Source organism: Ovis canadensis, chromosome 8 (assembly GCF_042477335.2).
Source record: "Ovis canadensis isolate MfBH-ARS-UI-01 breed Bighorn chromosome 8, ARS-UI_OviCan_v2, whole genome shotgun sequence".
In the NCBI taxonomy this organism is placed as follows: domain Eukaryota; kingdom Metazoa; phylum Chordata; class Mammalia; order Artiodactyla; family Bovidae; genus Ovis; species Ovis canadensis.
Genome location: NC_091252.1, coordinates 63509839 through 63522994, shown reverse-complemented (window position 1 = coordinate 63522994; position 13156 = coordinate 63509839). Strand labels below are relative to the sequence as shown.

The 13156-nt window shown below is 41.4% G+C and overlaps 1 protein-coding gene across 10 annotated transcripts in view; it reads left to right on the top strand.

The window, feature by feature from the left end:
* The window catches only part of MRAP2 (melanocortin 2 receptor accessory protein 2), an 82422-nt gene that overhangs the window by 59459 nt on the left and 9807 nt on the right, over positions 1 to 13156 (top strand). For all 10 annotated transcript variants that reach the window (XM_069598342.1, XM_069598339.1, XM_069598348.1 and 7 more), the window contains one exon: positions 6693 to 6792. In XM_069598342.1, coding sequence (XP_069454443.1) covers positions 6693 to 6792 — 100 coding nt within the window. The remainder of the gene's footprint in view (positions 1 to 6692; positions 6793 to 13156) is intronic.

The window sequence follows — 13156 nt, the reverse complement described above, 5'->3', positions numbered from 1 at the left end:
GTGGGGTTAATGGCAGGAGATGACTCAGCCTTTCTTACTGATTTGAAGGTGGGTGCTTTCTCATTTGTCAGATGTGTAGGAGCCATTCAGCTAGCTTCTGGAACTCTTTCAGAGGGAACTGCTCCATATGTAGCCATATATTTGATGTATCTGTGGGAAGAGGGGACCTCAGGAGCCTCCCAAGCCTCCATCTTGGTTGACCCCCAATTCCAGCTAATTAAGTTTTAGCCTTTTCCTCATCCCTGCTTGCAGGAAGGACCACAAGAGCCTGGCTTCACCTGTAGGTCCCAAGGGTCTGGATGCTGCTGATTGCTGGTGGCTGTGCTTGAGCAACTCCTGGACCATTAGGGGGACAGGGGCAGTGATAGCTGGCTGGTTCCTGCCTTCTGGTCTCCATTGATGGGGCTGTAAAGGGTTTGGAGTTAATAATTTCCTATATCAGGAGCTTTCTATTTTTGTTCCTTAAAAAGCATTAACTAAATCACATATCCTTTTCCCCTGAAGTGAATAGTAACAATCAAGTGCTTCCACGCACTCCTTTGTTGTTGTCTGCTCAGTATTCCTGTATGGAAGTAAAAGAAAAGCACGTGGAATCTGTTAGGATGTACTGTCATCCATTATCTGATGGAGGGCTATTGCTGTCAGGGTATGAATCGCACTCAATTTGCTTTAATTCTTTAATCTGTTATTTTTCTGGGACAGTCTGTGGGTAAGGATACTTGCTGTTAAGGATTTTAATGAAAATCAAAATGACTGGGCAAGTCACCATATGTTTTCCTGTAATCTAAGCTTTTATAACTTCATGACACAGATTTTATTTTTGTGTCATTTTGCTCCTGCCTCTTTTTCTTAGTTTAAAGGGCAATACTGCTGTAGTTTTGGTTGGAGCATTTCCAGAGACAGTTGAAAATCTCTTTGGGGCATATTACATTTAGAGATGATTATAGCTGGAAAAGATTCCTGCAAAATGTAGGCAGAAATGTAGGTATTACTTACACATTTTACTTACTATACCATTAAGAAGGAGAGCTTTTTGTTAGCGTTAGCATTCATTTTAGGCAAAAAACAGAAATTCCTAGGTAAGTCTTTACTACTTTGATGTAAGAGATCTGATTAGAGGCCTTTACCTTCCAGAACAAACCCCAAGACATACAGGAAAATAAGTCAGTTATTTTATTGTGTACCTTTAGGATTAGTGTCTTCCATTTTAAAAAGCTGTAATCCTGGGGTTCATGTGCATCTCCTTGCTTTGCTGAGAAAAATTCAAAGCCAATTAGGTGCAAGTTGAACATGAAAATCAGTCACTTCAAGGGGAAGCATTTAGGAAGACAGGAGTGACCATAACAGTTACCTTTTTACTTTACCTATGATGGGTTGTTCTTAACAACAATAGTGACATCGCCAGTCAGACTAAGTTCTCCTGCCTGCTGAAATTAAGATCCTGTCTCTATAGGGTCTTTCATCTGAGAAACAACCTCTGATGATCATTGTAAATTCTCCTGTTGCCTTCAGTTTTGAATCTGGTAATGAACTTCATAACTATCTGAAGTGGACCTATATCTGACATACATTTGGTACCAGAAAAATGGACATTCATTCATCCATTCATTCTATATGTATTTATTGAGCACCTGTTATTTGAAGCACTGTTTTTGTTAATAAATTTAATTGAAGGATAATTGCTTTCTAATATTGTGATGGCTTTTGCCATACATCAACAGGAATCGCCCACAGGTATACATGCGTCCCCTCCAACCTGAACCCCTCTCCCATGTCCCTCCCCACACTGTCCCGCGGGGTTGTCCCAGAGCGCCAGTTTTGGGTGCCCTTCTTTCTACACCAACTTGCACTGGTCACCCATTTACATATGGTAATGTACATGTTTCAGTGCTATTCTCTCGAATCATCCCACCCTCGCCTTCTCCCACTGAGTCCAAAAGTCTGTTCTTTACATCTGTGTCTCCTTTGTGTGCAGCCCCATTTTAAGCAATGGAGATACAGCAGTGAATAGAAAAGAAAAAAACCCGTCTCTTATGGATCTTGCATTCTACTCAGAGAGACAGATAATAAATAAATAGACAAATTATGCCAGATGGTGATAAAAGATAAAGTAGGGAAAGGAGGTGTGAAGTGTGGAGATGAAAGTATAGATAGAATGGCCATGGAAGGCCTTCCTGAGAAGGAGAAATATGATAAAAGGCCTGAAGGAAGTGAGAGATTGAGCTATAAGATACCTGGGGAAGAACATTACAGAAAATGCCCCGTGGTTTGCAGTAAGACCTGTGATTGGGAGCACAGCAGACACAAGTGCTGGAAGCCCACTGTTGGCTCCTTGCGAGGAGTCCATACCACAGAACGGATCCTAACACCTTAGGAACCAGAATGGGTATGAGGACAGTGCTTGCTCTGGTGTCCTGAGCCCTGTCTTTCAAATTAAGCATTAACCCTTGCTTCTCATACAACCACAAGATGGAAAGGTCACAATATATTCTTTAAAAAAAATTTTTTTTGTATGGGACTATAGTTGATTTGGGCTTCCCTGGTAGCTCTGATGGTACCAAATCAACCCAGTTCAATTCCTTGGTCGGGAAGTTCCCCTGGAGAAGGGATAGGCTACCCACTCCAGTATTCTTGGGCTTCCCGGTGGCTCAGATGGTAAAGAATCCACCTGCAATGCAGGAGACCTGGGTTCAATCCCTGGATTGGGAAGATCCCCTGGAGGAGGGCTTGGCAACCCATTCTAGTACTCTGGCCTGGAGAATCCCTATGGACAGAGAAGCCTGGCAGGCTACAGTCCATGGGATTGCAAAGAGTTTGGCCAAAAACAAACTTCTTGGCCAACCTAACACAATTTTGTGTTAGTTTCAGATGACCATCAAAGTGATTCAGTTACACATATACCTATTGCTTTTCAAATTCTTTTTCCATTTACATTACTACAAGATATTGAGCAGAGTTCCCTGTACTATACAGTAGGTCTTTGTTGGTTATCTATGTTATATGCAGTAGTGAGTGTATGTTAATCCCAAACTCCCAACTTATCCCTCCCCTCTACCTTTCTCTTTGGTAACCAACAGTTTGTTTTCTAAGTCTGTAAGTCTGTTTCTATTTTGTAAATAAGTTCATTTGTATCATTTTTTTATTTATTTCACATATAACCATTATAATATTTGTCTTTCTCTGACTTACTTCACTTAGTATATCATCACATTATTGCATTCTTTGTAATGGCTGAGTAATATTCCATTGTGTATATGTTACCACATCTTTATCCGTTCATCTGTTGATGGACATTGAGGTTGCTTCCATGTCTTGGCTGTTGTAAACAGTGCTGCAGTTGAACACTGGGGTGCATGTATTCTTTCAAACCATGGTTTTCCCTGGATATTTGCCCAGGAGTGGGATTGCTGGATCATATGGTAGCTCTATTTTTAGCTTTTTAAGGAACCTCCATACTGTTCTTCACAGTGGCTATGCGTTCTTACCAGCAGTGTAGGAAGGTTTCCTTTTCTCCACACCATTTCCGGTATTTGTTGTTTGTAAACTTTTAATGATGGCCATTCTGACTGGTGCAAGGTGGGGTGGGGAATGGGATGGGATAGTTACTCTCATCCTCCCCTAGACTGGAAAACTTAATATATGGAAAAACAGATCATACCAGGGAAAACTGTGCCGCTCCCTGCTCTCTTGTTTCATTCCATTCGCTAGAGGTCAGGTAAAGGGAAAGTCATTTTATTACGATGCATTCTATTTGGAATTCCCCTGGGCAGTTTTCTCTTACTGTACTCTCTTACTATAATGGTCTCTAAGTAGCTCAGTCTCTAGACAGGACAGAAGTAGCTGTTTGGCTGTATTAGAAACCCCTGTGGAAGGCTTTTCCTTAACCAACCAGGTTTCTTGGAGCCCCCACTCACTCTGTGTAAACCTCTGTTCTGACTTCCTCCTGAGAAAGTGTACTTTGGGGGAAGACCAGAGGCTCTGTATTCCTCTTTTCACTGAAATGCTTGTGTCCATGAAACTTGACATAGAAATAAAACTTCAAGAGAGTTTGGTTGTTCCTGGAATGAGATGGAGCTCTCTGATGTTCTCTGAAAGGTGCTCAGAGTGAGAAAGTTATCTGGGCTTGGGCCACGTGTCAGAGAGTGAGGTAGAGGAGAATTAATGGAGATAATCTGAGGAAGCAGAATTTCCTCTGGGGGAGAATGTGAGTAAGCAAAGCTACTTAAAGCATATTGTCATGAGAAGGGTGGATTCCATGTTATCAGGAGAATGTGTGAAGATGCCACTGGACCACGGGGATTCTAAAATCCTAACCAAAGCTCTCCTCATTCCCACTCTCTTCTCTCTCGTGACTTTGCTGAGGGCTGAGACGCTCTCAGGTCCCACGTTATTGTTGCTTTTAGATCAGCTCCCTGGGTCACTAGAAGCCTGGGGTAAGGAACTGGGCTGGGTTAAAGGCACACTCCTCTACCTGTGCCCACTCTAGGCTAGGGGGCTGGAGGACACATGGGGATCCAGCCACCACTGGCAGTGTGAGAGCTGTCCTCATGCAAACCCCTCCCTAGTAAACAGATTTGAAAATGAATCGACATAACTAAATTCTCTACTGAGGACTTACACAATGCTGGCAGGTCATTTTAGAATTGGCTTTTGCTATTCAGGCAGTTGATGAAGTAGAGGAGGCTGAGCTGTCATTTATCTGCAAAATGATGCTTTGCAGTCTGTGCCCCCATAACTGAGATGCTATTGTTACGTGTTAATTGCATTTGTACACATGTGTTTTTTTTGGTATTTTTCCTGATGTTTTGTTAGGCTTCATTTCCATTAGTTTGTAAGGTAAAGTCTACAATTCCTGTTTCTCAGGCACTCTTAACCCTGGGAAAGATAAATTGGTTTTGCATCCAGAGTACTGAATAAATGTCATTGAATAAACTGGGGCTCTGTAACAACTTAGAGGGGTGGGAAGGGTCAAGTGGTGGAAGGGAGGATCAAGAGGGAGGGGAAATATGTGTACTGTTGGCTGATTCACGTTGATGTATTGCAGAAACTAACACAATATTATAAGGCAATTATCCTTCAGTTAAAAATAAATAATTTTTAAAAATGTTGTTAAATAAAGGTTGTTACCTAGGTAACCTCTAGGTGATAGTATATTTAGAATAAAAGTAAGAATTATGCAAAGCAATTTGTTCATCTGATTTCTTCATATTAGAAAGTGCTATATACACATAATTCAATTAGAATAATGCTTTGTATTTAAACACATTTAGTGTATAAGTTCTATTCACCTTTTTAAAAGTTGCATCCTCACTGTATTGCCGTGTAAGTAAACTTCTTAGAATAGATCAGAAAATGTAAAATAATTCAACTCTGTTGCTTCCCCCAAACTTAAGACCTTATGATGAATGTGCCAGGTTGTGTAGACAGCTCAGTCTCATCCCCATCCGAGAGACACACTAGTGACTATTACCCGTGATAGGATCAAGGAGGGACCTGTGTAGAGAAGCACAAATAGAAAGGTCATGGGGTTCACAGGAGGGAGCAGGCACATCAGTTGGGGAGATTAGGCTTTCTGAAGGAGTTGGTATAGGGAATGCACTTTGAATGAGGGATAGACTTTCATTATCTCCAGTTTGGGTAAAGTTGTTCTGGCCAGATGAAGGTATGGGCCCCTGAAAAGGTGTGAGTATTAAGAAACCATGCCTAAGGGTTCAGGCAAATACAGGAATACAGTGTCCCCTAGACTGCTTGGAAGCATGAGTTTTAAAGTAAGGATCAACTAGGAGAAAATGACCACTTAAACAATGGTTTGGTGGTTTTGGTTTTAGTCACTAAGTCATGTCTGACTCTTGTGACCCCATGGACTATAGCCTGCCAGGCTCTTCTGTCCATGGGATTCTCCAGGCAAGAATACTGGAGTGGGTTGCCATTTCTTTCTTCAGGGGATCTTCCCGACCCAGGTATCAAACCCGGGTCTCCTGCATTGCAGGCAGATTCTTTACCAACTGAGCTATGAGGGAAGCCCTACTTAAACTGCAAACTGAGCTACCTTCTTCTCGGATGCCAGATATTGTAAAAGTGCTTTGTAAATGGAATCTGTTCTCATGTGGAAAAGGTCAATTCTATTTTTGTTAAAGTATTTTTCATGAAAGAGCAATATTATCAGAGATACGATACAGCAGATTCCATTAGAGATGAGGCCGAGGCAAAGACTGAAGGCAGAAGAGCACTCAGGAGGCCATTTGTATGTTCTTTGCAGAATGTAGTGAAGATGTGAGTTATGCCAGCATGAACATGAGTGAAAAAACAAAATTGGGTTGATTTGAATCAGATATCATTTTAAGCTTCATCCTGTCGTTTCTGCTAAAAATTGGATCTTCTAACTCAAGACACTTCAGTGGAATCTTGAGGACTTAGACAGCCTGATTCCATCTTAAATTCTTCCATTGGGATATAGAACCAAGAGTCAGGAAGGCTGACATCTCCGAGTGTTACCTGAGTCAGGAATCTGAAGACATAGACTCTTCCCTCATTCCTTGTATTAACTGTTCCCTGCTGTCCGATAGTTCAAGGTTGTCTCAGAAGACTGTGACTATCCTCTCTCATTTCATGTATCAAAAAGCACAGATTCCTTAAATGTTTAAATTTTATGTTGCTATGAAATACTAATCCCAGTGTTAACTGTCTTACAGATTCCATCGTGATTGGATTTTGGGTGGGTCTTGCAGTCTTCGTGATTTTTATGTTTTTTGTGCTGACTCTGCTGACCAAGACAGGAGCCCCACACCAAGAGTAAGTTTGGGCTGTTTCTAAATGTCTGTTAAACTCCACAGGGTCTTGAAGAAACAGAAATAGTATCGAGGGAGGTGGGGTTGCTTCTAATGGGTGGAGAGATGGATTTGCTGTCCAGACCCAGGTGCTGGTTGGGTGGGACCTGTTTTCCTCCTAGCACTTTGCCTCTTGCCTCTGAGGCTTCTTTTCAAGTGAAACCTTGTGCACCTGGGTTGCTTGGTTTTTCCTGCAGTCTTAATACTGATCCTGGCTTGATGTTTATTTTGAAAGGTTACTAATTAGGATGGATTTTCTCCTTATTCCCAAAAGAATTTAGGTGACTCACCAGACTGAAAACAATGAAAAAGGACAATAACAAAAATAGGATGAAAGTTAGCTTAAGAAACATTTCAAGGAACAGAGAAATCATTGTTACTGGATACTCGACTAAATTGTTTAATTATTCACTGAATTCAGCACTCAATTTCCTCAAAAGGAGATAAAGGATTATAAAATTTTCATGGTGTGGTAAAGAACATCTGTGATGGGCTTTGGATTTATGGAGGAAATGATTGCGTGGATGCTTAATGAGTGCTGAATAACATCAAAACATAATTGGTCAGTTATGGTTTGCAAAAACTCAGAAATGTTTTAGAGACTTTTTAAAATCCCAACTCTTCCAAAAAAAGGAAAAAATAACAACTTGTTTGATACCTTGTCAGTCAGTTCCAGAAGGCAACAGATAGCACATTCAAATTAGGTAATTAGAAGAGCTTTTTAAAAAATTAATTTTCTTATTGAAATATGTTGTGTTAATTTCTGCTCTACAGCAGAGTGACTCAGTTATACACATATTTCTGTTTTTTTAGTATTCTTTTCCATAATGGTTTATCCCAGGATACTGAATGTGGTTCTCTGTTTTATACAGTAGGATCTTTCTTTTTATCCATTCTATATCTACTAGTTTGCATTTACTAGTCCCAAACTCCCAATCCATTCCTCTGTTACTTTGGCAACCACAAGGCAGTATCTATGAGTCTATTTCTGTTTCATGGATAGGTTCATTTGTGCCATATTTTAGATTCTACATATAAGTGATATCATATGGTATTTGTCTTTTTCTTTCTGAGTTACTTCACTTAGTAAGATAATCTCCAGTTGCATTGATGTTGCTGCAAAATGGCATTATTGCATTCTTTTTTATGGCTGAGTAATATTCCATTGTATATAACATACCACATCTTCTCTATCCATTCATCTGTTGATGGACATTTAGGTTGTCTCTGTATCTCGGCTGTTGTGAGTAGTGCTGCTGTGAACATAGGGGTGCCTGTAATTTTTTTGAATTAGAGCTTTTGACAAAAGGACTAGTCACAAGTTGTGGCCTGGGAAGAAAGCAGCCCCTCTTCCTGGATGGTGCCGGATGCCAGGGCTCAGAACACCGAGGAGTAGATGCCCTAAATCTGAAGGGCCCTGATTGTCTCCCAGGAGCCCTGCAGAGACTGGCTGAGAGGAGCAATGACCCAGGTCAAGGGACACAGCCCAGTGTGACCTCTTAGGGAGGGAGCCTCCGATAAATACCCAGACCTTTCTCCATCTCTCCCCTTTCTCACCACTGCTCCCTGCTGGCTGAGCACCACACCACCAGCAGTGGCCAGAGCCTACAGCAGAGGTCAGTTTCCCAGGGCACAGAGCAGGGCGGGGAAGAGTAGGGAACGACCTGGGAGACTAAATGGAAGAAAGTGAGCACAAATCCTCACATTTCCATTCAGTGTGTCCCTTCATCCTCACAGCCTAGCAGTGGTGTTCTCATTGTATCTCATCACACAGTCTGCAGTGTCTGCTCTGCAGTCTTCAGCCTGCACTTGAACTCTCACAACTAGTCATAGACAAAGGGAATAGTTCTGCCCATCATGCAGCTGGTTTCAGACATTAAGGTCTGGGAGAAAAATTCAAACACATGTTAAATGAAAGTAAAAGACCATTTTATTGAAGGCTATGGAGATGGATGGTTGAGAATTTCTGGAATAGCCACTAAAAAAATATGAACTTTCCCTTTTCTGTCTCCTTGTTTTTGTAAACATCTGCACATGTCTTTGCTTCAGCATATTAGTCCAGGGAGCTTAGAAATATGGTGTGGATTATAGCAGTAGTAAAAGAAGCTGAGGACAAACTCAGGTTAGGGCACAACTGGTAGAGTGATTGGGGAATAGTAAACCCCTTTATCTTCGTTCTCTTCAGAGAGCCAGATGGACTTTTGCATGATTATTGAGATGTACTTGTTTGACATAAGAGGCACGTGATTTTATAGATGGGAACACTCTAGCTCAAAAAGGAGCATAACTTCCTGTAATGAGTAATTTTGTGTTTGTCTAGGCCATGATATTTGGTAAAATATTATTCTAGATGTTTCTGTGAAGGGTTTTTTTTTTAGGTGAGATCAGTCTTTTAGGAAGACTGATCATCCTCCATAATGAGGGTGGGCCTCATCCAACTGCAAAAGGCATTCCTAGAAACAGATGGACCTCTGTCTAGCAAAAAGGAATTTTGGCAGAGAACTGCCTTCAGACTCAGACTGCAGCTCTTCTCTGGGTCTTCAGCCTGTCCAAACCCTACAGATTTTGGACTTGCCTGTCTCCACCATCACATGAACCAATTTCTTAAACGAAATCTGTCCCCACTTCACCCTGAATGGATAGATAGATATAGAAGTAAATGTACACAGGCACACACACACATCCACACCCACACACACTCCCAGACACCCCTGTTGGTTCTATTTCTCTGCATAACACTGACTAATACATTGCCTTAACATTTCACATTGACCCTGGGTAGCTGAGGCTTGTTTTTCCCCTTTTCCAGTCGGCAGTTTGTCCTTCTAATAGATGATTTCTCTTTTGATGGTGAATCTTAGTCATCTCAAGGAACAGGGGTCATTGTAACCCTACATGCTTTTGGTGAGGTTGTGGAGAAAGTTTGACCTTTTTATTTTTACTTTAATGAAATGATGGATCAGCCCTCAGGGCCACACTTTAAATGTTTTTCTGAAGCAGTGTAAGACATGCATTTGGCTGTAGTATATCAAAATCAAACTTAATGATACAGACATACGGAAAAATCCCTAAATGGAGCAGTTAAGAATGGTTTTATATCTTAGTAAACTTGACATTTATTTGGCAGGAAACATTTTTTTATAAAATAGACATTATCCAAGCAGCCAACTTTAATATAAAACAATCAGTTTTAAGTTTGCCCCTGATAATTAGACATGGAGGACATAATGATAAATCACTGAGAATAATGCTAAGAACATTTTTTGACATTTACCATCTGCCAGGGTCTGTTAATCACTTTATAGTATAATCGCACTAAGTTCTCACTGAAAGATGAAGTAAATCACATAGGATTTATCCTGTAAAATCTCACCTTACAGATGAGAAAAAGGAAACTGAATCACACATATAAGGATTCACAGGTTTTAAAAAAACTATGCATATTAAAAAGCAGAGACATTGCTTTGCCCACAAATGTCCATATAGTTAAAGTTATGGTTTTCTCAGTAGTCATGTATGGATGTGAGAGCTGGACCGTAAAGAAGTCTGAGTGCTGAAGAATTGATGCTTTTGAATTGTGGTGTTGGAGAAGACTCTTGAAGAGTCCCTTTGACTGTAAGGAGAACAAACCAGTCAATCCTAAAGGAAATCAGTCCTGAATATTCCTTGGAAGGACTGATGCTGAAACTGAATACTTTGACCACTTGATACAAGAGCCAATTCATTAGAAAAGACCCTGATGCTGGGAAAGATTGAAGGCAGGAGGAGAAGGGAACGGCAGAGGACAAGATGATTAGAGGGCATCACAGACTCAATGGACATGAGTTTGCACCAGCTCCAGGAGACAGGAAAAGGAAAGCCTGGCGTGCTGCAGTCCCTGGGGTCTCAAAGAGCCAGACACGACTGAGCAACTGAACAACAACGGCAACAAATGGAGCCAAGCCTCAAACTAAAGTCTCCTTGAAGCTCCTGTTGTTAACCCTACATTAAATGACTTCATATCAGTAATATTAAATCTTTTTCTCTTACAGCAAAGATATTAGCGAGCAATCAGATTTGTTTTCTTCTATCACATATGGGATCAAGCATGGGCTCTGGAGTCAAACATTTCCAGATTTGCTAGATTCTTAGCCTCTCTGTACTTGATTCCTCACTTGTAAAAATAAAGTAGTATCTGCCTTCTCGGGGTACTGTAAAGATTGAGTGAACTGATGCCTATAGAACTGCTGGTATGCACTAGCCTCACAGCAGGCAGCCCTCAGTGAAGGTCGGTCCACCCCTGCATGGCTCGCGGCATCCTGGGGAGAGCAGAGGGCTGCCGGTAAAGAGTAGGAAGGAACAGAAGATTCTCATCCTCCCACAGGACAGCCAGGCCCTCAGCTTTCATGTTGGAGCTGCATATGCCAAATGTGACTTCGTTCTACCTTGGCTTCACCTCACCTTGGGTATGTCTCTCAGAAAAAGTTGTTTTTCCGTTGCTCAATCATGTCCAACTCTTTACGACCCCATGGACTGCAGCATGCCAGGCTGTACTATCTCCCAGAGTTTACTCAAACTCATGTCCATTGAGTCGGTGATGCCATCCAACCATCTCATCCTCTGTCATCCCCTTATCCTCCTGCCCTCAATCTTTCCCCACATCAGAGTCTTTTTCAATGAGTTGGCTCTTCACATCAGGTGGCCAAAGTATTGGAGCTTCATCTTCAGCATCAGTCCTTCCAATGAATGTTCAGGACTGATTTCCTTTAGGATGGACTGGTGTGATCTCCTTATAGTTCAAGGGACTCTCAAGAGTCTTTTTCAGCATCATAGTTTGAAAGCATCAGTTCTTTGGCACTCAGCCTTCTTAAAGGTCCAATTCTCATGTCTATATATGACTACTGGGAAAACATAGCTTTGACTGTATGGACCTTTGTTGGCAAAGTGATGTCTTTGTGTGAAGAAAGAGTAAGATGATTTTAGAAAGGAGACTAAGTAGAGGGTCTTAGTCATGGCTCGAATGTCTGAATTCTAACAGCTTTAGGTAACAAGCTCTCTGGGTTGTGGGTCACAGAGAACAATTGCTTCAAGTAAGATATCAGGCAGCATCCTTTTGGAATATGACTCAGTTCAGTTCAGTCACTCAGTCATGTCTGACTCTTTGCGACCCTGTGGACTATAGCACGCCAGGCCTCCCTGTCCATTACCAACTCCTGGAGATTTGGGTATGTCTCTCAGAAAAAGTTGTTTTCTTTGGTGCTCAGCTTTCTTTATAGTCCAACTCTCACATCTATACATGACTACTAGAAAAACCATAGTCTTGACTAGACAGATATTTGTTGGCAAAATAATGTCTCTGCTTTTTAATATGCTGTCTAGGTTGGTCATAGCTTTCCTTCCAAGGAGCAAGTGTCTTTCAGTTTCATGGCTGCAGTCACCATCTGCACTGTTTCCCCATCTATTTCCCATGAAGTGATGTGACCAGATGCCATGATCATAGTTTTCTGAATGTTGAGTTTTAAGCCAGCTTTTTCACTCTCCTCTTTCACTTTCACAAGAGGCTCTTTAGTTCTTCTTCACTTTCTGCCATAAGGGTGGTATGCATATCTGAGGTTATTGATATTTCTCCTGGCAATCTTGATTCCAGCTTGTGCTTCATCCAGTCCAGCATTTCTCATGATGTACTCTGCATATAAGTTAAATAAGTAGGGTCACAATATACAGCCTTGACATACTCCTTTCCCAATTTGAAACCAGTTTATTGTTCCATGTCCATTTCTAACTGTTGCTTCTTGACCTGCATACAGATTTCTCAGGAGACAGGTCAAGTGGTCTGGTTTTCCCATCTCTTGAAGATTATCCCACAGTTTGTTGTGATCCACACAGTCAAAGGCTTTGGTGTAGTTAATAAAGTAGTAGATGTTTTTCTGGAACTTTCTTGCTTTTTTGATGATCCAACAGATGTTGGCAATTTGATCTCTGGTTCCTCTGCTTTTTCTAAATCCAGCTTGAACATCTGGAAGTTCATGGTTCATGTACTGTTGAAGCCTAGCTTGGAGAATTTTGAGCATCACTTCTGAGTAAGGCCCCCACTCAGTATTGACTAGTGTTGAATCTGCCACTTCGTTCTATCTTTTTCTCCATGGAGACATCCTGGGCAGACCGAACTGCTGACCTATGGAAAGAGTGCGTGAATCCCCTTGGAAGGAGTAAGACATAGGATGGCAAATAGGCTTCTTCCCTGAAGTTTACAGCTTGGGATCATTTTAGCATGAGAACTTCAATTCCAGAGTCACTGCCTACTCAGTGGCTTCTGTTAAGGAGAGGATGTGTCGTAATGAGATTATGAG